At 36.7% G+C, this 26,249-nt stretch overlaps 1 protein-coding gene across 2 annotated transcripts in view; it reads left to right on the top strand.

Moving 5' to 3' along the window:
* BTAF1 (B-TFIID TATA-box binding protein associated factor 1) overlaps positions 1-26,249 on the top strand; it is a 118,832-nt gene that overhangs the window by 12,993 nt on the left and 79,590 nt on the right. Inside the window, exons 2-9 of one of the 2 annotated variants that reach the window (XM_042907614.1) lie at positions 717-840; positions 6,892-7,006; positions 9,918-10,064; positions 17,830-17,993; positions 20,468-20,604; positions 23,991-24,120; positions 24,377-24,445; positions 25,543-25,632. In XM_042907614.1, coding sequence (XP_042763548.1) covers positions 717-840; positions 6,892-7,006; positions 9,918-10,064; positions 17,830-17,993; positions 20,468-20,604; positions 23,991-24,120; positions 24,377-24,445; positions 25,543-25,632 — 976 coding nt within the window. Of the gene's footprint in view, positions 1-716; positions 841-2,553; positions 2,671-6,891; positions 7,007-9,917; positions 10,065-17,829; positions 17,994-20,467; positions 20,605-23,990; positions 24,121-24,376; positions 24,446-25,542; positions 25,633-26,249 lie in introns of those variants that run through there. The other variant, XM_042907615.1, reaches the window with a different exon arrangement.

Here is a 26,249-nt window from a genome sequence, read left to right on the forward strand (position 1 = left end):
TCTCTATTCCAACTATCTTTTTTGGTTTCTTGTAGCTATCCTGTCCCCGCCACTAGTAAGCTTGTCATAATTTCCCACAATATTTCCTCTACTAGTTCCCATTTTTTTAAGTGACCTCTTCATTTTCTAAGATCCAGAGTCTGAGAAATCTTTCATTTCCTTGACATTCTTATTACACTATGTATGTTTTGCCTCTGCAGTGTCTCTCCCAACTTCTTTCTAGGCTTCTAGTCATGATCGTAGTTTAGGTCTGCTCTTTTAGACTAAAATTCTCTAAAAGTTTTCTTCCATTACATTTCATGCTTCACACTGCTGCCAGATTAATCTTCCTAAAATAGAGCTCTAGTCCCATCTCTTTCTTGCACCAAGACCTTCATGGCTGACCTATGAAAGTCCATCCCATATACTATTTCTTTTATGAAGCCTTTTCAATATTATACAGTTGGGGATATATAGTATTTACTTCCTCTGTTCCCACTCAAAGCACTTTGCATTTCTTTTCTAGAATATGTGTTATTGTACACTGTATTCTAATTATTTGTGTACTTGCCTTCCTTCTCACCCTACCCCCAATTGCAAGTTCCTTGAGTGTAGAGGTTTCTCCTGCAACCCTAGAATAGGTCTTCTTTCATAAATGCTCAATACATTTGTTGACTCAAGCTTACACCTATGAGGAAACATGTTTCAGAATAATCATTATATTTTTGTTATTTTAGGCTTGACCGTCTTTTTATCTTACTGGATACTGGCACTACTCCAGTTACAAGAAAAGCTGCTGCACAGCAACTTGGAGAAGTGGTAAAGCTTCATCCCCATGAACTAAATAATCTTTTATCTAAAGTAAGAACCCCCCTTTTTTTTTTCCATTTAGTATAATGCTATTGTAGAAGTTTATCTGTGGGTAGGAATATAATGATAGAAATTGTCTTATTTTTATTTATTTACTTATTTAAAATTTTAATGTTTATTGTTGAGAGACAGAGAGAGAGACCCAGAGTAGGCACAGGGGAGGAGCAGAGAGAGAGGGAGACACAGAATCCGAAGCAGCTCCAGGCTCCAAGCTGTCAGTGCAGAGCCCATCGCAGGGCTCGAACTCACAAACTGTGAGATCATGACCTGAGCCAAAGTCGGATGCTTAACCCACTGAGCCACCCAGGTGCCCCAGAAATTGTCTTATTTTAGTCACATTTGTGGTCTTCAGAGTCCATTAAATATCTTACTGTGTCTCCAAATATTTTTTTAAATTTCATCTTTTTGTCACAAGATTTAAAATATTTTGGCTTTTTTTTTTTTTTGTATCAGGTTTAATTGTCTAAGGGATTTGACAACATAGAACTTTTTGCCTGTGGCACAAATTTTAATCTGACCCAGTTTGGTAATGAGCTAAGTTGTTAATCTAGTTCATTAGTGGTCTAACCTGTTTTTAACAGCTAGTAATTATAGTTGTCTTCAGATGATTGAGTACTCATGGGAAATGATTGAAATATATGAGAAGCAAGTTGTCATTACATTTAAAAAAATTTTTTTTTAACGTTTATTCATTTTTTGGGAGACAGAGACAGAGTGTGAGCAGGGGAGGGGCAGAGAGATAAAGAGACACAATTTGAAGCAGGCTCCAGGCTCCGAACCAATAGCACAGAGCCCGACGCGAGGCTTGAACTCGCAAACTGTGAGATCATGACCTGAGCGGAAGTCAGATGTTTAACCGACTGAGCCATCCAGGAGCCTCTGTCATTACATTTTTAGTTATCACCTGTTTTGAAAGTGGAGGCTTTCTGCTTTGATGGATCAATGTTTTCATAATCCTAGCCCATATTCTTTCCCTAAGCAATGGCTGTGTATTTATTGAACTCTGTGGACTTGTAGAAGTGTGCCTGTATGATAGTAAGCAATACATTCCACGTGCTTAATAATTCTCTGGCATGCAGAATAAAAACAGGAGCACTTTGTGTATTGGGGAGCTTGGGTAGGGAGGAGGGTGGGAGAGCAATATAATAGCCCAGACATTAGAAATCCCAAGATAACTCTCTTCCTGCTGGTATTACCCCCTCCTTTCATTCTCATCTGTCTCTCTTTGATTCATATGAGTAGGAGTTCTAAGCTGTTGTGAATGTACAAATCTGTACTACATAGTTCCTATCATGAGGGCTGACAGTGACTGTCTTTTCCAGTATATTTCCCAGTTAGATATTATCAATACTTTCTAAACAGTATGTAGACGAAGAGACAGTGGTTTGACATCCACAGGCTCCATGTTCTCAGAATGGAGAAGGATGCATGTTTTGTCTTGTTTTGTTTTTTTTAATTTCTAAAATGTGTATTTATTTTGCAAGAGAGTGTGTATGCAAGCAGGGGAGGGGCAGAGAGAATCCCAAGCAGGCTCTGCACCGTCATCACAGAGCCCGATGTAGGGCTCAATCTTACAAACCACAAGATCATGACCTGGGCTGAAATCAAGAGTCAGATGCTTAACTGACTGAGCCATCCAGGTGTCCCTGGAGAAGAATGCATATTAGATGCATTATACTCATGTGTAAGGTAGGGGGATAGAGAGGTATACCCATTTCTTCTCATCCCAAGGGAAGAGATTGAGGACTGAATGAGCTGAAACTGGAAACAGTGAGCAAAACTAATTTGTGCTGAACTGAGAAAAGGTTTCCAGCCTTCCAGGTGAGTTCTGGTCTTCTTAACTTAGGTCCCGGCTTGCTGGCTGTCATCAAATAATTCCAAAAGAGGCAAAGTTTGTCTTTAGTACCTTCTCACCTCCTATCCTCTTTTTTTCTCCCCTCATTGTTTTCCTGTTGCCTTTTGATTTTGTTTTTTAAACTTACTGAAATATAATGTACATACCATACAATTTGCCCATGTAAAGTGCACAATTCAATTATTTTACCTTTTTTTAAGATTTTATTTTTGGGGTGCCTGGGTGGCTCAGTCAGTTAGGTGTCTGACTTCGGCTCAGGTCACGATCTCGCGGTCCGCGAGTTCGAGCCCTGTGTCGGGCTCTGGGATGATGGCTCGGAGCCTGGAGCCTGCTTCCGATTCTGTGTCTCCCTCTCTCTCTGCCCCTCCCCCGTTCATGCTGTGTCTCTCTCTGTCTCAAAAATAAATAAACGTTAAAAAAAAAAAAAAAAAAAGATTTTATTTTTAAGTAATCTCTATACTCAGTGTAGGGGTCGAACTTACAACTCCAAGACCTACAAGATCCACTGACTGAGCCAGCCAGGTTCCCCCTCAATGATTTTAGATATGTGCAATCATCACCACAGTCTAATTTTAAAATATTTTTATTTCTCCCAAAAGAAACCTCATGCCCATTAGCAGTCATTCTCTAGTACTCCTCCCATACCCATCCCTAGGCAACCTCATCTGCTTTCTGCCTATAGATTTGCCTATTCTGAATATTTTATATAAACATGACTGGTTTCTTTCATTTAAAATAATATTTTTAAGATTCTTTCATATTGAAGTGTGTCTCATTACTTCATTCCTTTTTTCCCCCATTTTTGTTGTCAAATAATATTCCATTGTATGGATATGATATGAATATATTATATGGATCTATCACATCTTATTTATCTGTCCATCAGTTGATGGACATTTGGGTTGTTTCCATTTTTTGGCCTTTGATGAATAATGCTACTGTGAAAATTCACATACAAGTTTTTGTGTGGGTGTATGTTTTCATTTCTCTTGGGTATATACCTGCAAATAGAATTGCTGGATCATATAGTAACTACGTTTAACTTTCTGGGGACCTGCCAGACTGTTTTCCAAACTGGCTCCATAGTTTTACATTCCTAACAGCAGTTTATGAGAGATCTAATTTTTCTATATCCTGGTCAGTGCTTGTTATTAACTGACTTTGATTATTTCCATACTAGTGAGTGTGAAATGATATGTCATTATAGTTTTGACTTGCATTTTCCTGGTGACAGTGATGTTGTTTTATGTGTTTATTGACCATAAACTGACTGAACTGCCTAGATCCTTTGCCCATTTTTAAGTGGGATATTTGTTCTTTTAATATTGAGTTGTAAGAGTTCCTTATATATTTTGGATACAAGCTCCTTACCAGGTATTTGATTTGCAAATATGTTCTTCCAGTCTGTGGTTGTATTTTCTCTTTCTTTCTTTCTTTCTTTCTTTCTTTTTTTTTTTGTGTGTGTTTTCACTTTCTTAAATGTATCCTTTGAAGTACAAAAGTTACTAAGATTGATGAAGTCATATTTATCCTTTTTTTTTCCATATCTCTGTGCTTTTGGGATCAATCTAAGAAATCTTGCCTGATCCAAGGTCCCAAAGGTTTACCTCTGTGTTTTCTTCTAAGAATTGTATAGTTTTAGCTGTTATTTTTAGATTTATGGCTCATTTTGAGTTAATTTTTGTGTATGGGATAAGGTAGGTGTTCACAGTCATCATTTTATTGCCCCAGCACCATTTGTGGAAAAAACTATTCTTTCTCCATTGTATTGTCTTGGCATTCTTCTTAAAAGTCAGTTGACCATAGACACAATTTTATTTTTAGACTCTCAGTTCTTTTCCATTGATCTGTGTACCTGTTCTTTTGCCAGTACCACACTGTCTTGATTACTACCACTTTGTAGCAAGTTTTGAGATCAAGAAGTATGAATATACCAACTTTATTATTCTTTTTCAAGATTGTTTTGGTGATTCTGGGTCCCTTGCATTTCCATATAAATTTTAGGATCAACTTGCCCATTTCTGCAAAAATATCAGCTGGGATTTTGATAGGAATTTTGTTGAATAAGTAGATCAATTTAGGGAGTATTACTATCTTAACAATATTAAATCTTTTTCTTTTTTTTAAAGTTTATTTATTTTGAGAGAGCATGTGTGTTCATGAGCCAGGTAGGGGCAGAGAGAGAGGAAGAGAAGCCCAAACAGGCTCTGCGTTGTCAACCTTGATGTGGGGCTCGAACTCATGAACCATGAGATCATGACCTGAACTTCAGTCAAGAGCCAGATGCTTAACCAGCTGAGCCACCCATGCGCCCCAACAGTATTAAATCTTTATATCCATGAACATGAGGTGTTTTTCTGTTGACTGTATTTAGATTTTATTTAATTTCTTTTGATGCTATTTTGAATTTTTTGGTAATGTTCGGTATACGAGTCTTGCATTTTAAGTTTATTTTTAAGGAGGGAGCCAAGATGGCGGAACAGCATGGAAGTTTTTTGTGTGTCTCGTGTCCATGAAATACAGCCAGACCAACACTAAACCATCCTGCACACCTAGAAAACTGATCTGAGGATTAAGTTTATTTTTAAGTATTTTATACTTTTTGATGCTATTATTATTTTTATGGGCCTGCGTGGCTCAGTCAGTTGAGTGTCCAACTGTTGATTTTGGCTCAGGTCATGCATGATCTCACGGTTGTGGGATCTCTACAGCCCCAACAGGGCTCCGTGCTCAGTCTGAAGCCTGCTTAAGTTTCTCTCTCCCTCTGCCCCTCCCCAGTTTGTGCGGGTAGACTCTCTCTTTAAAAAAAAAAAAAAACAAAACAGGGGCGCCTGGGTGGCTCAGTCGGTTAAGCGTCCGACTTCGGCTCAGGTCATGATCTCGCGGTTCGTGAGTTCAAGCCCCGCGTTGGGCTCTGTGCTGACAGCTCAGAGCCTGGAGCCTGTTTCGGATTCTGTGTCTCCCTCTCTCTCTCTGACCCTCCCTCGTTCATGCTCTGTCTCTCTCTGTCTCAAAAATAAATAAATGTTAAAAAAAACAATGTGATTTAAAAATTTTTATTTTCAAGTTGTTTATTGAAAGTGTATTACAATACAATTCATTTTTTTAATGTTTATTTACTTTGAGAGACAGAGTGTATGCCCTCGCTAGTGGGGGAGGGGCAGAAAGATAAGGAGCTAGAGAATCCCAAGCAGGCTTGGAGCTGTCACCCCAGAGCCAGACACTCCAGACCCTGGGCTTGATCTAGGAAGTGTGACATTGTGACCTGTATGAGATCATGACCTGAGGAGCCAAAATCAAACGTTGGAAGCTCAACTGACTGAGCTACACTGGCATCCCACAATTAATTTTTGTATATTGATTTTATAACTTCCAATCTTGCTGAACTCATTTATTCTTTCTGCTAGTTTTTAAAAAATGTTTATTGTGAGAGAGAGGCAGAGAGCATGAGCAGGGGAGGGTCAGAGAGAGAGGGAGAGAATCTCAAGGAGGCTCTGTCAGAGCAGAGCCTGACATGGGGCTCCATCCTACAAACAGTGAGATCATGACCTGAGCTGAAATCGAGTCAGATGCTTAATTGACTGAGCTACCCAGGCTCCCTTATTCTTTATACTAGTTTTTTAACTCTTTGCAATAAGTAATGGGACGTCATGAAAATACACATTGTACTTTTTAGTATGTTAAAAGCTAGGTTATTTTTTAAATGCACTTAAGTATTTATTTTTTTTAATGTTTATTTTTGAGAGAGACACGGAGTGTGAGCGGGGGAGGGGCAGAGAGGGAGGGAGACACAGAATCCGAAGCCGGCTCCAGGCTCTGAGCTTCCAGCCCAGAGCCCAATGCGGGGCTCGCACTCACAAACTGCAAGATCATGACTTGAGCTGAAGTCGGATGCTTAACCGACTGAGCCACCCAGGTGCCCCAACACTTAAGTATTTTTTAAATAAAAGTTTCCTGTTTCCCTTTTTTAAGGTGTAGTGATATTTCCTGTGAATGATAGAATCTTGTAAACAGTAATTCCAAGGTGTATGTATTTATATGTATTCACATATATATCTATAATTTATATATAAAGCCCAAGTACTAAACTATAAATTAACAACAAGTAAATTTGTATTTCTCTGTTCTGACTACCTTGAACAAACAATATTTTTTGGAGTAACTGTTGTATCTTTTAATTTTTTAAGGTGTTGATATATTTAAGGAGTACAAATTGGGATACCCGCATTGCAGCAGGACAGGCTGTTGAAGCTATAGTGAAAAATGTACCTGAGTGGAATCCAATACCAAGAACCAGACAAGGTGCTTTTAAGTGGTAAAAGTAGTTTGCAATAAAAATCTAACTGTAGAATTAATTATACTATACATTTTATATTTTAAAAATTACAGTTTTAATTTAAAGCCTTAATTTTCAGGTACAGCTTTGTCGGGAAATGACATTGAATAAGGTGATTTTCACCATGCTTTAAGATATTAGATAAATTATATTTTCATATATATTTTTTAAATTATTAATTCTATGCTTGATTTATGGAGATTATTGCTTCCCTCAACGAATTTATGTCCTTAAAAAAAAAAGGAAACTAAATCAGTGCAGTGTAAATATTTGAAAGTGTTTTCTCTTGTTACTGGGAGAATAGTGTAATTATTTTTTAAATTTAAGCACAGTTATATATGGATATTTGGAGGAGTCTTTAATTTCTTATGTGTCCTTTAGATATCTTGTAGTGGAAATTATTTTTCTGACTGCAATGATAGTTAAAAATGAATGTATGCTTTAAAAAATTTGTATGGCACAAAAATAGACACATAGACCAATGGAATAGAATAGAGACTCCAGAATTGGACCCACAAAAGTATGGCCAACTAATCTTTGACAAAGCAGGAAAGAACATCCAATGGAAAAAAGACCGTCTCTTTAACAAATGGTGCTGGGAGAACTGGACAGCAACATGCAGAAGATTGAAACTAGACCACTTTCTTACACCATTCACAAAAATAAACTCAAAATGGATAAAGGACCTGCATGTGAGACAGAAAACCATCAAGACCCTAGAGGAGAAAGCAGGAAAAAACCTCTCTGACCTCAGCCACAGAAATTTGTTACTTGACACATCTCCACAGGCAAGGGAATTAAAAGCAAAAATGAACTATTGAGACCTCATGAAGATAAAAAGCTTCTGCACTTCAAAGGAAACAATCAACAAAACTAAAAGGCAACCAACGGAATGGGAAAAGATATTTGCAAATGACATATTGGACAAAGGGCTAGTATCCAAAATCTATAAAGAACTCACCAAACTCCACACCCGAAAAACAAATAATCCAGTGAAGAAATGGGCAGAAAACATGAATAGACACTTCTCTAAAGAAGACATCCGGATGGCCAACAGGCACATGAAAAGATGCTCAACGTCGCTCCTCATCAGGGAAATACAAATCAAAACCACACTCAGATATCACCTCACGCCAGTCAGAGTGGCCAAAATGAACAAATCAGGAGACTATAGATGCTGGAGAGGATGTGGAGAAACGGGAACCCTCTTGCACTGTTGGTGGGAATACAAACTGGTGCAGACACTCTGAAAACAGTGTGGAGGTTCCTCAAAAAATTAAAAATAGATCTACCCTATGACCCAGCAATAGCACTGCTAGGAATTTACCCAAGGGATACAGGAGTGCTGATGCATAGGGGCACTTGTACCCCAATGTTTATAGCAGCACTTTTAACAATAGCCAAATTATGGAAAGAGCCTCAATGTCCATCAGCTGACAAATGGATAAAGATGTGGTTTATATATACAATGGAATACTACTTGGCAATGAGAAGAATGAAATATGGCCCTTTGTAGCAACATGGATGGAACTGGAGAGTGTTATGCTAAGTGAAATAAATCATACAGAGACAGGTACCATATGTTTTCACTATTATGTGGATCCTGAGAAACTTACCAGAAGACCGTGGGGGTGGGGAAGGAAAAAAAAAAGGGTTAGAGAGGGAGGGAGCCAAACCATAAGAGACTCTTAAAAAACAGAATAATCCGAGGGTTGATGGGGGTGGGAGGGAATGGAGGGTGGGTGATGGGTATTGGTGAGGGCATCTGTTGGGATGAGCACTGGGTGGTATGGAAACCAATTTGACAATAAATTTCATAAAAAAAAATTGTAAAGGTGTACATTTTAATTGAGAATATGGTGCAACCTGTTTTAATTTTCAAGTCACTTTGATAACTTCACTTTTATTATACATTTTAGCTTGTCTAAAATTTTTGCTTTAATTATCTAGCACCTGTTATTTTGAATGATTATATTAGTCTTCCCTCATCAAATGAAATACATGACCAGAAGTTATAACTTGTTCTAGAAAAGAGCTTCCTCTTTTTCAGCTTATTTCCATGCTTATTTTGGTATATAGAGATATTAGAACTCAGATTCTTTTTATAAAATAATAAATTAGTTACACCAGCATTAAAATTTATGGTAAGGTTGCTTATCATCACTGGAAAATTTAAAGCAATTATGCTTTGTTTAATAGATGAATTATATGCAAATACCTGCTAGGTAAATTATTAAGTCAGTGAACAGTTACAATATTTCAAATTCATCATGGCATAACCTTTTTTTGGGAGGAATACAAAACATTTTACGGATACTTTTAGGCCTCAGATGGATGTATGATTTTTGCAATTTACCAGGAGATTATAATTTGCTCATATTATGAGGAGACCTATTGAATGAATAGTTTGCTTTGTGTCATAGATATTCCTCAGGTATAGGGAGGAATGATGCTTATTAGCTTATTATATATGAATATAGTATGTGAATATGTTTGTCTTCCAATTTTGCACTATAATGAACTCAGGCTATTACGTTGGTATTTTCAAACTGTTAAACAGTAAATGGAGACAGTATGGCATTTAGCATACGTTTTTCAATATGGGATGCATTTCTTCATATAATGTGCTTTTGTAGTCAAAAACAGCTATACCTACACCCACTGGCATTCTGATAGTTTGTAGAAGTGGGGGGGCTCCAACTAAATAGTTTATTCGTAAATAAGAGCTGATCATAAGTAAATCCACAGTAGCTTTTCTACTTAATTCTCCCTTTTACTTGTCTTAAAATGTTACCCAACCACCCCACATGATGCTGTTTTCTTTCATTCTATACTTTGACTTTATAATCAAATTAAATATTTTTCAACCTCATTTAGAATCTACTTCAGAAAGTGCTATGGAAGATTCACCTGCTACAGATCGCTTGAATTTTGACAGATTTGATATATGTAGATTGTTACAGCATGGGGCATCACTTTTGGGATCTGCTGGTGCAGAATTTGAAGTACAAGATGAAAAATCAGGTATGTAGTAGTCCGATAGAAGAAAATCTGAAATGTGTGTGTTCAGACTAATTTATTACTTGGCATGCTGTATATCACCCATGCAAAATCAACATAGATGTTACAAAATGTAAATTGACTGAAGTTTGCAGTTGGGGAGGTGGAGGCCCTGTGGGTGGAGAAGATAACCAAAAATATTTGGATCTAATGTACCATATGAATATTTTCTTTTCAGTGACTTTGTACTATATCTGTGCATTGTTAATATATACATACTAGTAGGGGCGCCTGGGTGGCTCAGTCGGTTAAGCGTCCGACTTCAGCTCAGGTCATGATCTCGCGGTCCGTGAGTTCGAGCCCCGTGTCGGGCTCTGGGCTGATGGCTCAGAGCCTGGAGCCTGCTTCCGATTCTGTGTCTCCCTCTCTCTCTGCCCCTTCCCCGTTCATGCTCTGTCTCTCTCTGTCTCGAAAATAAATAAAACGTTAAAAAAAAAAATTAAAAAAAAAATTAAAAAAAAATATATACATACTAGTATTTGAACAGGCATTTTATTATGTATTAGAGAAATTATAAAGTGTGACCCAAGAGCCTCAGTTGAATAGATTTTTTTCTTTCAAGTTTATTTATTTTGAGAGAAGGAGAGAGGGAAGAAGAGAGAGAGAGTCTCTAGCAGGCCCCGTGCTGTCAGCGCAGACCCCAACATGGGGCTCACATTCATGAACCATGAGATCATGACCAGAGCCGAACTCAAGATGGTTAAAACCGACTGAGCCACCCAGGTTCTCCCAGTTGAGTAGATTTTAAAAGCCTGGATTAGTACAGATTGTGATGCTGTTTTCACAATTCTGGACATTTGGGAGACTGTATGACAGTTTTCTTTTTTTTCTTTTTTATCTTTTTTATCATGTGTTTTAAATTTTAAATAATTGGATCTACTCATGCTGGTGACCAAAGCAAACACTAAAAATGAAAAATAAATGTTGGGTAGGTCCTTGTCCCATTATCTTTAAACTTATAGAATCCATCTGGATGTAAAATAATGTTTTGGCCATTCAGGATTCATGCTTTGAGTGGAAAAAACCTTGATGTTTTTGATGGATTTCTGTAAGTAAATAAGTTGCTCTTTTGCCTAAGACCAAAAGAGAACAGGTTTTGTTGCTAATAAAATTAGTTATTACTCAAAGCATATCTGTCTAGCTAAGTTAATGAAGTGATCTTCACTTGTTCCTCTTAAAAAAAAAAAAGGCAAACAGGGCGCCTGGGTGGCTCAGTCGGTTAAGCGTCCGACTTCAGCTCAGGTCATGATCTCGTGGTCCTTGAGCTTGAGCCCCACATCAGGCTCTGTGCTGACACCTCAGAGCCTGGAGCCTGCTTAAGATTCTGTGTCTCTCTCTCTCTCTGCTCCTCCCCTGCTCTGTCTCTCAAAAATAAATAAACATTAAAAAAAAAGACAAATACCTATTAACTCTTAATATGGTTTCTTTCTTCCTTCTTTTTTTTTTTTTTTTTTTTTTTTTAAGTTTATTTATTTTGAGAGAAGGAGCAGGAAAGGGGCAGAGAGAAGGAGAGAGAGAATCCCAAGCAGGGATTTGACTGGGGGCTCAATCCCACAGACTGCAAGATCATGACCTGAGCCAAAGTCAAGCGTCAGACACTCAACTGAGTCACCAAGGCACCCCAGTATGGTTTCTGTTGAAAGATCTTTGGTTGACCTCAGAACAACATAGGTTTTTGAAATGTGTGGGTACACTTATATGTGTTTTTTTCTTTGATAAATATAGTACAGTACTGTAATTATGTTTTCCTTATGACTTTTAATTTTTAATTTTTTTTAAGGTTTATTTTATTTTTGAGAGAGAGAGAGAGAGAGAGAGAGAGAGCGAGCATGAATTGGGGAGGGGCAGAGGGAGAGAGGGGGATACAGAATCTGAAACAGATTCTAGGCTTCCAGCTCTTAGGAGCCTGACCCAGGGCTCAAACTGTGGAATGGCTAGATCATGGCCTGAGCCAAGGTCAGAGGCCCAACCTACTGAGCCACCCAGGCACCCCTCCTTATGATTTTCTTAATAACACTTTTCTTTTCTCTAGCTTATTGTAAGAATATGTAGTGTATAATATATAAATACATGTTCATCGATTGTTTATGTTATTGGTGAGGTTTCTGATCAACAGGAGACTATTAGTAGTTAAGTTTTTGGGGACTCAGAAGTTGCACAGATTTTTAACTGCTTGGGGGATTGGTGTCCCTAACCCTTGTGTGTTGTTCAAGGGTCAATTGTAGTTTAATTATTTTTGGAGAGAATTAAAAGGAGAATTTGGTTAAGTTCCAGAAAAGCATAGTTTTTCTAATGTGGGAGGTAGAAGTCATTTCAAAAACTTTCCAATTTGAAAAAAGTTCTCTCTCAACAGTAAGCTTACTAATTTTACTATTGTCATCATATCAGAGATCATTGGTCCTTATCCAGGAGTAAAAGTCAGTGTCCCCCTGTCACTTAAAAAAATACGTGTTTGGTCTTATCTTAGAAATTCTGATTTAATAGGTCTGTGGAGAGCTCTAGGTCTTTGTATTTAAAAGAAAAAACTACACAGGTGACTCTGATATGTAACCAGGATTGGGAACCCCAGTTTTGGGGGAACTTGGATTTTAATGATGATAAGTCACAGTATGCTCAACAGTGCTCATTTAAAATCCTCTAATTAGATTTTCTTTAAATGTCTCATCTGTTTGTTTCCTCATATATGAAGGACACATACATGATTTGTATAGGTGCTAGTCTGATTTTCCTTTGCAGTTGTGTGGGTTACTTTCTGCAGTAGGACTTTGCCTGAAATGAGAGGACTGATTTTGGACTTCTGTGTGTCATGGACTTGTGATCCAGCAGTCTTCGCTTTTGGATGCCTAGTGTTTTTCTCTCCAGGTAGAGCAGCCTTACATTTTTAAAAAAATAGCTTTGTTGAGACATAATTCACATACCATACAATTCACTCATTTTTAAAGCATACAGTTCAGTGGTGTTTAGTATATTCATAGATATGTGCAGTCAGTTTTAGAGTATTTTCCTTATCTCAAGAAGAAACCCTGTATCCTTTGGCTATCAACCTCCTACACCCTTCTTTCTTCCCTCCCTTTCTGGGCCCTAAGCATCTTTCTGTCTCTCTAGATTTGCCTATCCTGGACAGTTCTTATCAATGGAATCATCTAAAATACGGTCTTTTGCAACTGGCTTCTTAGCAGAATGTTTCCAAGGTTTATCCGTTTTGTAGTAAAAGTACTTCATTTTGATTCCCTCTATAGTTTTTATTCCTGTTATAGGATGTGTCAGTTTTTTAATTGTGGTAGACTATAGATAACAAAATTTACATCTTAACTATTTTTAAATGTATAATTCAATAATATTAAGTACATTTACACTGTTGTGCAGCTGATCTTCAGAACTCTTTCTGTGTTTCAAAACTGGAACTTTACACAGTAGTCTTATCCATAAAGGATACATTCCAAGACTCCAGTGGATGCCTGAAAACGTAGATATTACCAAACTCTGTATATACCATTTTTTCTTCTATATACAAAGCTATGATAAAGTTTAGTTTATGAATTAAGCACAGTAAGAGGTTGACAACAATATCTAATAATAGAAGTATTATAACAGTATACTTTAATAAAGGTTATAGAAATCTCTCTTGAAATATCTTACTGTATTGTACTTCACCTTCTTGTGATGATATGAGATGATAAAATGCCTGTTTGATGAGATGAAGAAAGGTGAATGACATAGGCATTGTGATGTAGTGTTAAGCTACTCTCTTCTTTATTTCTTTTTTATTTTTTTTCAATGTTTATTTTTAGAGAGAGACAGAGCATGAGTGGGGGAGGGGCAGAGAGACAGGGAGATACAGAATCCTAAGCAGGCTCCAGGCTCCGAACTGTCAGCACAGAGCCTGACATAGGGCTTGCACCCGCTGATTTCTGCCAAACACCGCAGCCTGAGACTGAGCATCCAAGAGTGGGAGGCCATCACCCACAATCCTGCAGAGAGAGAGAGAGAACAGAGAACACCTTTGGCTCATTTGTGATCATGTGATGTTCAGTGTCATGTACTACTAGCATTGCAAGACATTGCTCATTTATCAAGTTAAAATTTATTAGAAATGTTTGCTTGTCTTGCAGAATACTCACAGAACAAGTTACTCGCAATCCGGGGGTTTACTGTAAAAGTTTTTGTATGGACGTGTTTTCCTTTCTCCTGTATGGCTACCCAAGAGTGCAATTGCTTGATCATGTGGTAACTATGTTTTACCATATGAGGAAATGCCAGACTGTTTTCTAAACTTGCTCTACCACTTTACATTCCATCAGCAGTATATGAGGATTTTGATTTCTCCGTGTCCTTGCCAACACTTGTTCTTAACTGACTGATTATAACCATACTAGTTAGTGAATGTGAAGTGATATCTTATAGTTTTGACTTGCATGTTCCTGATGATTCATGACATTGAACATCTTTTCATGTGTTTATTGACTGTTTGTGTATCTTCTTTGAACTGTCTATTCACATCCTTTGCCTATTTTTTAAATGAGATACTTGTCTTTTATTATTGAGTTGTAAGAGTTCTTTATATATTCTAAGTACAAATCTCCTATTGGTGACTTACAAACATATCCTCCCATTCCGAGTTCTCTTTTTACTTTCTAGATGATAGCCTTTGAAGCACAAAAGTTAATAATTTTGATGAAGTGCATCTTATCTTTTTCTTTTTTTTTTTTTTCAAATTTTTGATGTCATGTCTAAGAAGCTATTGCCAAATCTAAGGTTATTTACTCCTGTGTTTTTTTCTAAGAGTTTTAGAGCTTTAGCTCTTATATTATCATGTATTTGACCCATTTTGAGTTAATTTTTGTGGTGTTGTGAGGTTAAGGGTTTAACTTCATTATTTTGCATGTAGTTAACCTGTTGTGTCAACACCTTTTTTGAAAAGAACTTAATGATGTTGGCACCATTGTTGAAAACCAATTGGCCATAGAACTATAGTTTTATTTCTGGACTCTCAGTTCTGTTCCACTGATGTCTATCTTTATGCCAGTATCTCATTGTCCTGGTTACTTTGGCTTTGTGATAAGTGTTAAAATCAAGAAGCTTGAGCCTCCAGTTTGTTTTGTTTTGTTTTCTTTTTCAGGATTGTTATGGATGTTTCTGGTTCCATATGAATTTTGGGATCAGTTTTTCGGTGTCTCCAGAAAAGTCAGCTGGCATTTTGATAGGAATTGTGACTCTGTATCAGTTTGGGAAGTATTACAGTCTTAACGATAGTAATTGTGTTATGATCCATGAACATGGAATGTTTTTTCATTTACTTAGATCTTTAATTTCTTTCACCAGGATTTTTGTAGTTTTCAGAGTATAAGTTTTAAGTTTTGCTTGTAATGATATTGTAAGTAGAATTGTTTTTTTAATCTCATTTTCAGGTTTTCTTTAGGTCTTTTTTTCCCCCCTCCCTGTTCTTCATATTGGGTACTTTTATTCCTCTCATCTTTAAATTCACTTATGCTTTGTCTGATATTTCCATTCAGACGTTAGGCCCACTCTGATTTTTAAAATTTCAGATTCTGTATAGTTCAGTCCAGATCTACTTTTTTTTTTTTTTAAATGCCTTTATTGGCATATTTTGCACATCATATAATTCACCCTTTACAAGTATATGGTTCTTTCAGCTTCTTTTTTATAGTTTCTGTTTCTTTCTTTTTTTTTTTTAACTTTAATTTTTTTTTTTTTTTATTTTATTTTGAGAGCGAGCATGAGCAGGGGAGGGGCAGAGAGAGAGGGAGAGAGAATCCCAAGCAGGCTCCCTATGGTCAGTTTGGAGTTGTATGTAGGACTCAAACCCACAAAGCACGAGATCATGACCTGAGCCAAAGCCAAGAGTCAGATGCTGGGGCACCTGGGTGACTCATTCGTTCAAGGTGTCCGACTTTGGCGGTCTGTGAGTTTGAGCCCCGCGTTGGGCTCTGTGCTGACGGCTTGGAGCCTGGAGCCTGCCCTGGATTCTGTGTCTCTCTCTCTCTCTGCCCCTCCCCTGCTCACACACTCTGTCTGTCTCTCTCTTAAAAAGAAACATTAAGGAAAAAAAACTTAAAAAAAAAGAGTCTGACACTTAACCGACTGAGCCACCCAGGTGCCCCTATGGTTTGTTTCTTTATTGAGGTATTCTGTATTCTCATTGTGACAGTATCTTCCTTATTAACCATTGTTAAACTCGCTGTTTAAAAATCATGTGTTCTAATTCTAACATCTGGGTCATCTCAGAGTTGGTCTTCCTTAATTTTCTTTTGAGAGTGGGATACATTTTTTGATTCTTTGTATGTTGCTTAATTTTGAATCCTGTCCCTCACGTGATAAATGCTATATATATTGTTTAGGCTGGATTCCGTTATATTCTTCGAAAAAGGATTTTGGTTTGATTTTTTCTTTTTTTGCTTGTTTTAGCAGGCATTTAAGTATGTGAAACTCAAATTGCAATTCCTCTGAGATGGACAACAGCTCAAATCTCAATTCACTTTTTAGCTTTAGCTGGACTGTTTGGAGTCTGCCATGTGCTCACATAGTTTATAATTAAGCTAGAGTTTTGGCTGAGGTTTTACAGAATTTGGGTCTTCTCTCTGGCTCTCTCTTTTTTGGGTTTTCTTTACCTTTCAGTGGCTATAGTGAACTTTAACTCTTTTTCCTCTAGTTCCTCAAACTAGGAAGACTGGAGGCTCTTTTTTTTTTTTTTTTTTTTAATGTTAGAGGAAGAACATGAGCAGGGGAGAGGGGGCAGCGAGAGAGAAAGAGAGAGAGAGAGAGAGACAGAATTCCAAGCAGGTTCTGCACTGCCAGCGCAGAGCCCAGTGCAGGACTGGAACTCACAAGCCATGAGATCATGACCTAAGCTAAAATCAAGAGTCAGACACTTAACCAACTGAGCCATCCAGGTGCCCCAAGTATGCAACTCTTGATCTCAAGGTCGTGAGTTCAAGCTCCATGATGGGTGTGGAGAATGGATGAATGAATAAATAAATAAAATTGGTTTATTTCCATAAGCATGAATCTCCTTTTATATATACTTGATAATTGATAGTGGGGCAATGGTGGGATCTCAGTGAAAATTCCTAGAATGTTTTGTTAGTGAGAACACTATTTTTCTTTTTAATGTTTATTTATATTTGAGAGAGATAGTATGTGAACGGGGAGGGGCAGAGAGAGACAGAAAGAGAATCTGAAACAGGTTCGAAGCTCTCATCTGTCAGCACAGACCTGACGCAGGGCTCGAATTCACAAGCTGTGAGATCATGACGTGAGCCGAATTTGGATACTTCACCGACTGAGCCACCCAGGTGCCCCTAGAACACTATTTTTCAATCATAGTTAGATAATAGAGTTTATGACATGTTCAAATTGTGAGTATGATTTGTTTTATTGTCAGGAGGAGTGGTTTTTGTTTGTTTTTAAATGTTTATTTATTTTGAGAGAAAGTGCATGTGTTAGCAGGGGAGGGGCAGAGAGAGATAGGGAGAGCATCCCAAGCAGACTCGGCGCTGTTAGCACAGAGCCTGACGTGGGGCTCGGTCCCATGAACCGTGAGATCGTTACCTGAGCCGAAATTAAGAGTTGGACTTTAACTGACTGAGCCACCTCCTGAGAGGGGTGTTGTAATAGTTAAAATTTTTTTACTTTTAATCAAGTTTGATCTTCATTGATTAGAAAACTTCTTACCTGATTTGGAGGAAATGTATTTCTTTTCTGTTTAAAGGTGAAGTGGATCCTAAAGAGAGGATAGCACGCCAACGGAAACTATTACAAAAGAAACTTGGTCTTAATATGGGAGAAGCCATTGGAATGAGTACTGAAGAACTCTTCAATGATGAAGATCTGGATTATACTCCAACTTCAACAGCCCTTGTAAATAAACAACCTGTAGGTAAAATCTTTGGTTATTTGACTGCAAGTAATACAAGGGTTTTGCTTCATCTTGCCATGTTATTGCAATGAAAAAAAATGCTGTTGCTCATTGCGGCTTGTTGCACCATAATTTAGTATTTAGTGTCTTCATGAATTGGATTTCTGGTAACAGATCCTAAAGAGATAGAAGTTCAGCCTACCTTATAAACTCTGGATTGACTGTTAGATAAAAGCTGTGGTGGGCCTTTTGGAGCCACTGCTATTGAGAGATCCCAGTTGCACCAATTGCTTTTTCCTTTGTTCTTCAGTGGAAAAAAAAAAAAAAGTAAATGTTTGAGAGAGTAGAGGATAGTAAGGGCTAGTATGATATTAGAAATCTTTAGAGCGGTGATTTATTCTTTTATTTGGCAAAGTAACAGATATGATAAGAAAATTTTCAAACAATGAAAAAAGGTATACAATATGAAGTAAAAAGTTTTTAATAATTGATGGACATGCATGTCCCCGTGCCCCACAGGCAACCCTTCATGAATTACTTGTACATGCAGACACAGGTATTTGTATTTTAAGCCATATTTATCTTTTCCCATTTCATGTAGCTGAATATATCAGTACATACAGATTGATCATGTATTTTTTTGATAGCTTCTTTCTCTTTTGTTTTATGGATGTACCATAATTTTGCTCTGTATTTCTCCCTTTTCTCCATTCTTCAAATTCCCATTGGATGCTCACAAGCTGCTGCTGCTTTTTTAATGTCCCAAACTGCTTAAGCTCCAGTAAAAAAGCTGTGGCTCTCTCCTAAGAAAAATTCACATGCAACTGAAATATTAACATTCAAGGGGGTTGGTATTCTTTCCTCTTGCCACTGCAGTATCTTTTTAGAGTTTCCTGGTCCTTATTAAGAATTCTTGCTTTGCAGTCATGAAACGCTTATCTTGTCTTTCTTTTGGCCTTTTCCTTTATACTGGTCCTCTAAACCATCAGAATTTTCGAACCTTTCTTTAGGGTTAATGGAGTATGTGTTGATGAATAACTTTTGCAGACAAAAAAAAAAGAACATTCCTGAGGAAAAAAGAAGAGTATAAAGAGGCAGAAAATATGACAACTATAAAGAAACAGAAAGAAATGAGGTGCAAAGAGAAGCATGAGGTGTAAATAAAAAATAAAAATAGAATAAAGGGAACAAAAATGTAGTAATGTGATCATAGTGTGGTTATCGTGTATGGTATAAGAAAAAAGATGAGCCAAGTATATTAGAGAAGATGGGGTATGGACAGAATAGTTGTATGTAGGATGGGCAGCAGAGACTTTGAGGTTTGTGAGATCCAAGTTGGGTTGGCCTTATATGTCATGGACCTTTGGGAGGAGGTGCTTAATGTTACTTGTTGCCATAGGTTTATCATTGCTTGTATATGCGCCATTGGTCTCTGGACTAAGACCGTAGTGGGATATCCATACCGGTGACCCAAATTAGTGGTCAAAGTGAATTTTAGTTGAATCTTAAATCAGTTAAGGGCAGAAAGGATTTTTAGGCTTGAACTGAAAGCCTTTATAATGTCTCCCATGAATGGAAAAGACAGCAAAAAACAGTAGATAGTGATGGCTTAAGAGAAAAGGAGCAATATGAGTTAAGTTGACTATAGGATGCTGGATCACTTATGCCTATAATTTTTTTTCAATAGGTGATATTGTAATTAATATTAATTAATATTAATTAATTAAGAATATTAATTAATATTCTTTATTCTTACAACTTTAGGGTGGTATTACAGTTTTTTTGTTTGTTTTATTTTTATTTTAAACCCAATATAGTTAATATACAGTGTTATTAGTTTTGGGTGTACAATGTATTGATTCAACAATTCTATGTTACTTGGAGTTAAGGTAAGTGTACTCTTAATCTTTTTCACCTGTTTCACCCATTCCACCCACCTCCCCTCTCGTACCATCAATTTGTTCTCTATGATTAATAAGAGTCTGTTTTTTGGTTTTTCTTTTTCTTTTTTTTGTTTTGTTTCTTAAAGTCCACATATGAGTGAAATCATGGTGATTGTCCTTCTCTGACTTATTTTGCATAGTGTTATACTCTAGATCTATCCAGTTGTTGCAAATCGCAAGATTTGGTTCTTTTTTATGGCTGAGTAATATTCCATTGTATCTGTGTACCACCACATCTTTATTACTGTGGTCATTTTGAAGTATCACCTTTTCAAAACCCTATCTGTGGGTTATGATCATACATTTGTGCTACATCGGTGACAAAAAAAGTTAAGAAACATACAAACATCTGCTGAGAATTGGAAGAATAGGAAATAAGGAATAAAAGAGTGAAATTATGGTAATAACCATATAACAGAATAGCATGAAGCTGTCAAACTGTGGTCAGTTTGGATATAGTGAAATTTATAGACTTAGTACTCTTCTGAGGCTGTGGGTATTTATTTTAACTTCAAAAGTTCAAACTCAGCATTCTTTTATTCTTTTAGACTCTCCAGGCAGCTGAATTGATTGACTCAGAATTTCGAGCAGGAATGAGCAGTAGACAAAAGAACAAAGCTAAAAGAATGGCCAAGTTATTTGCAAAACAGAGATCCAGAGATGCAGTGGAAACTAATGAAAAGAGGTAGTAATTTTTTTTTTTTTTTTTGCTTATTCATTTAAAACAGTGATGCTTTATAGATTAAATTTGTGTCTGCTTGATTTTTAAAAACATTTGCTGACATTGTCTTTAGCTGTGGAGTACCATTTGGATTGTCTTGCTGAATTGTCAGAGATTATTATTACTACGGACTAGGACAGCTTCCCCAGAATAATCCACATATGCAGATTTATTTTTCCTTACCAATTATGACCTTTGAATGGGGGCTGAAGATCTTCCGAGGGAAGTGCATTCCAGGCAGAGGGAACAAATGTAAATGCCTTAATCATAGACTATTCAAGAAATAGAAAGAAAGGCAGTATATCTAGGATGAGTAGACGGAGGTGAGGGTAGGACCGAGTGAAGTCAGAGAGGTGGTCTAAGGGCCACAAGTTTGTTTTTATTTTTGTTTTTTTTTTTTCATGTTTATGTTCGAGAGAGAGAGAGAGAGAGAGAGAGAGACAGTGTAAGGGGAGAAGGGGCAGAGAGAGGAAGACACAGAATCCGAAGCAGGCTCCAAGTTTTGACCTGTCAGCACAGAGCCTGACATGGGGCTCGAACCCACGAACTGCGAGATCATGACTTGAGCCGAAGTCGGACACTTAACCAACTGAGCCACCCAGGTGCCCCTAAGGGCCACAAGTTAAGAATATTGATTAGTATAGAACTGTCACAGTGTTACATCATCTGTCTTCTAGCCTGATGGCTAGACCAAATAGGAGGTAGTAATCCAAGTTTATTTACTTAATCTTGTAGGAAAGAACTCTGGATAAAATCACTGTCCACATTTTTTTAATGAATTAATAAAAGTGGTATCTGTGTATGGTCTGGAACAGCATTTCTAAAAGAGTGGTTCAAAACAACCTTGTTCAGAAGCACTTTGAGGGGTGTGTTAAAATGCAGATTTTCATTTTCATTTAACAGAGCCGAATGGGGCATTCATTAAAATGCCCCATTCGGCTCTGTTAAATCAGAATCTTTTATGGTGTTCTAGAAATGTTTGAGTAATTAAACACATGAAAACTTACAAAGTTTTTTTTGCAGATGACAGGACCTTTTGTTTTTTCCGTTTATAAATATAAAGCTAAAATGTAAGTGTTTACAGTATTTATTTAAAAACTAGGTGCAAAGGGAGTAAATAATAAACATCTACTTGGTATAAATTTTTACTTGTTAAGTTGTTCAGTATGAAATTTTAATTGAACTTCATTAAACTACAGAGTTTTTTAAGTAAACAACTTATTAGGATTGTATATAGTAACCTAATAGGTTTCTATTGGCTTTATTTGTATAAGCACTTTTACCCAAATATTTGAATATAGAAATAGTAGACTTTATTTTTCAGAGTTTATGATTCATTCATTACACAAATATTTACTGAATACCTTTTGAGTGCTAGATACTTTTCTAAGCCCTTAGGATGCATTGGTGAATAAAATAGATAATTCTGCCTTCATGGAACTTACATTCTGGAGGAAAAAATGAATAAGGGAGAAGATAAGTAGAGGCATCTGGCTGGCTCAGTTGGTAGAGCATGCAACTCTTGATCGTAGGGTTATAAGTTCAAGCTCCATGTTGGGTGTAGAGATTACTTAAACATAAAATCTTTTTTTAAAGGGGATAAGTAGGAGTGCCTGGGTGGCTCAGTTGGTTAAGCATCTGACTTCAGCTCAGGTCATGATCTCACAGTTCATGAGTTCAAACCCCACCTTGGGCTCTGTGCTGATAGCTCAGAGCCTGAGCCTGCTTCAGATTCTGTATCTCCTCCTCTCTCTACCTCACCCCCTGCTCACACTCTGTCTCTCTCTCTCTCCCTCTCTCTCTCTCCCTCTCTCTCAAAATAAATAAACATTTTAAAAAAAGAATATAGGAGCACCTGGGTGTCTTAGTTGGTTAAGAGTTTCACTTTGGCTCAGGTCATGATCTCATGGTTCGTGAGTTCAAGCCCCACATCGGGCTCTGTGCTGACAGGTCAGAGCCTGGAGCCTACTTCAGATTCTGTGTCTCCCTCTTTCTCTACCCCTCCCCAACTTGTGCTCTGTCTCTTTCTCGCAAAAATAAATAAACATTAAAAAAAATTAAAAGATAAGTAAATATATATATGTATGTATACACACACACATATATGTATATATGCATATATCATGTTAATGATAAGAGTTAAGTAGGAAAAAGGAGATAAAACAAGGAAGGAACATGTGAAATGTGTTGTGGGGAGAACATTTGAAATTTTAGATAAGGATAGTCGGGAGGGATTCACAGAAGTGACTTTTCTTTAAAGATCTGAAAGGAGTGAGGATACGAGTCCTATGAATATTTGGAAAAGACATTCCAAATAGAGGGAACATAAGGGCAAATGTCTGGAAGGAGAAAAATGCTTAACAAGTTCAAGGGGAGTAAGGTGGCCAACCAGTGTTTCTAGATTGGAGAGAATTAGGGGAAGAGTAATAGAGAATGAGACTGAGGAAGGTTAGATTTCTTTCATCACATTTATTTTTTTGTTTGTTTGTTTATATAAGTCTATTTTAAGAGATAGCACAAGTGGGGGAGGGGCAGAGAGAGGGGGAGAGAGAATCCCAAGCAGGCTCCGCACTATCAGCGAAAAGCTGAAGAGCCTGATGTGGGGCTCAGACTCATGAACCACAAGATCATGACCTGAGCTGAAACCAAGAATTGGACACTTAACCAACTGAGCCATCTAGGTGCCCCTCTTTCATCACCTTTAGAAAAAATGGTTGGCCAAATAAGTCACATTATTAAGATACGGGGGATATTTTAGAAAATAGTGATGTATGTTCCTCAACTGTGCTGATTGTCCTTTCTGTTAATACTGAATAAAGTGGTTTTGTCTTCTCATTTGTTATGTTTTATTATTATGCTAGCCTCAATATTTTTTTTCTAGTCATAAAGTAACATTTCTTCAGATTTTCTGGACACATTTTTCATTGGTCATTTATCTCTTTTTTAAAGAGCTAGTAGAACTATAGTGTGTTACTCAGTGCATTAGTTTCCTCTTGGGTAGAAAAGCCTAGAAAAGTTAAGCTGGGCCAGATTTAGGTTGTTAGGCCAAGGGAGTTTAAAATGAAAAGGAGAAGAGCTGGTTGAAGAGAGGAAGAAAGAAAGACTGTTAAATTTGTGATTCAGTTTGAAAGCAAGAATTCATGAACCTATTTTACATTCATTAGTGAGAGTAGGGGAATATATTTTGCTCAAAACTTTTTACATGGTTGATCTTACTTATTTGATATATGAAGTTTTAAGTAAACCATGAATGTGGCAAAACAAATGTTCATATGATGTATTCTTTTACATTCACTGTGGTTCACATTATTCTTTATTCACTTTTTAAAATGGTGACTTTTATTTTTTAGCAATGATAGCACTGATGGGGAACCAGAAGAAAAGAGACGAAAAATAGCAAATGTTGTTATTAATCAGTCTACAAATGATTCCAAAGTTTTGATTGATAATATTCCAGACAGTTCTTCCTTACTTGAAGAGGTACTATTGAAATACCCTAAAGTGTCTTTTGAAATTGTTTATAATTTTTTCATACTGATGTGTCAGTAGGTAATAATCTATCCATTGAGAGAAATTTTATTGTATCTTTACTTCATTAGTAAAAATTTTAATTATTAAAATTTTTAAAGCATATTTTTACTAGACCTACAAATAAATACACTTTTATTAAGTTACTTAAATTGTTAGCATAAAACAGACCTTTTGAATTAGTAGTAATTCTGTTTTTCTTACTCAGACAAATGAATGGCCTTTAGAAAGCTTTTGTGAAGAACTTTGCAATGACCTTTTTAATCCTTCCTGGGAGGTAAGATTTCGTCATTACAGCTTCTCTCAGCTCTATTTTTTTTTTTTTTTTTTTTTTTTTTGCTAATGAAGGAACCATGTGAAACATTTTTTTTTAGAGTCCCTATTCTTCCCACTGATCTGGGCACTTCATATCACTCACCTTCTAAGTGGAAAACTTTAGACTGATTTTCACCTTTCGTACCCTTTTTGATCATATATCTTTAGAGAACTATTAGTTTCTTTTCATTTTTTTAGCTGTGGTATAAAGACTTGCATATCTCTACCAAATAGTAAAAACTTCCTTTTTAAGAGGACAATTTGATTAAGAGTAATAGTTTCCAAACCAGCTTTTTAGTCTCAGAAATATTTCTTCAGAGAAAATCTTGATCATATCCCAGCATGTTAAAAGAGATGAAAGTGAGGTTTCTCTGATTGAAGTTGAGGGTTGGTGGTCTCAAAGCATTCTGTCCTACTTCAGTTGGCTCCTGGGTAATTTAAAACCACTGCTGTGGAATACCTTTTAGTGGTCTTTCTGCTCCTTGATGTACATCTGTTTAAAGTTATTCAAGTGTTAACTTAAATTGGGTCTTGAATAAGTAAGTGGGTGGGTGAGGTGCCAGTGGTCTGTTTCCTCCCTTCCAGATGATGCTTCAGAATGCTATAGGGTGACAGTGAAGCATTAGTCATGAGACAGTTGAATTGTCTTCCTTTCACATTTATACTGGTATCTTTGGAACTTAGTTTTAATATATATATTTCTAAAATACTGATGTTGGAGCTATAGGGAACAACATGATTCTTTCCTCACTTTTGCTGGGGATAATGCTAACTGCAGGTAAAAGGTAGGGAAATCATAGCCAAATAGATTAATATCTCAGAAGGATCTTAGGTTAGTTACTTTCTTAGCTTGATTTTAGAAAAATTCGACATAACCAAAATTGTGAAACTAATGCATGTAATTTTTCTTGGATAGCAGAAGAACACGTTTTTTTGAAGTGCCACTTTAGTTTATTCTGATTTCTTAAAAATCTAGAATCCCTTTTTCATATTGAAGAAAAGTTAAACTCAGTTTCTTAAGCATTTAACCTTTGACATTTGCGTCTTGTTTGTTTTTAGGTTCGGCATGGTGCAGGCACTGGACTTCGGGAAATCCTTAAAGCTCATGGAAAAAGTGGTGGTAAAATGGGAGATAGCACTTTAGAAGAGGTAAGTGTAGTAAAGGATCAGTTATCAACAGATTTTAGTAGTTTGCTTCTTTTCTCAAGACAGGGAAGTTACAGAGTTGTGCCATGACATAGAAATGAGAAATAAATAAATATGGAAAGGTAAATATGAGGAAAAGTGTTTAAAGGTCAGAAGGAAGTCTATTTACTAACAGAGAAAGAATGAGTTCATGGGAAAGATTTGTTCAGAAACATTGAGTGGAAAAATATATAAGAGCAAGATACAAAAGATTGGAAAGTAGAGTAGGAGGTGTAAGAAGATAGTTTAGAGGTCATTGAGCAATATGACTGGTGTAGCATGAAACACAGGTAATAGGATAGATAATAGATACATGACAGATATAATTGAAATTAGAGCAACCTTTAGTAGTTTCTTAATTTCTTAGAGTGCAAGTAACATAATAGAATTCATGAGTCTTAAAGATCTTGGTGTAGTATATTTGAACCTAATTAATCAATAAACACGATGTAGTTAATATTAAAGGTAGTAATTGGAACTTTTATGTATTTTGGTTGTTGTTCCTACAACAAAACCTGTCTGTCCCAATATTTTAGTTTTGATTTTGGACTTAATGTGTCCCCAACCCCCAATACAAAGTA

Source organism: Panthera leo, chromosome D2, assembly GCF_018350215.1.
Source record: "Panthera leo isolate Ple1 chromosome D2, P.leo_Ple1_pat1.1, whole genome shotgun sequence".
NCBI lineage: Eukaryota > Metazoa > Chordata > Mammalia > Carnivora > Felidae > Panthera > Panthera leo.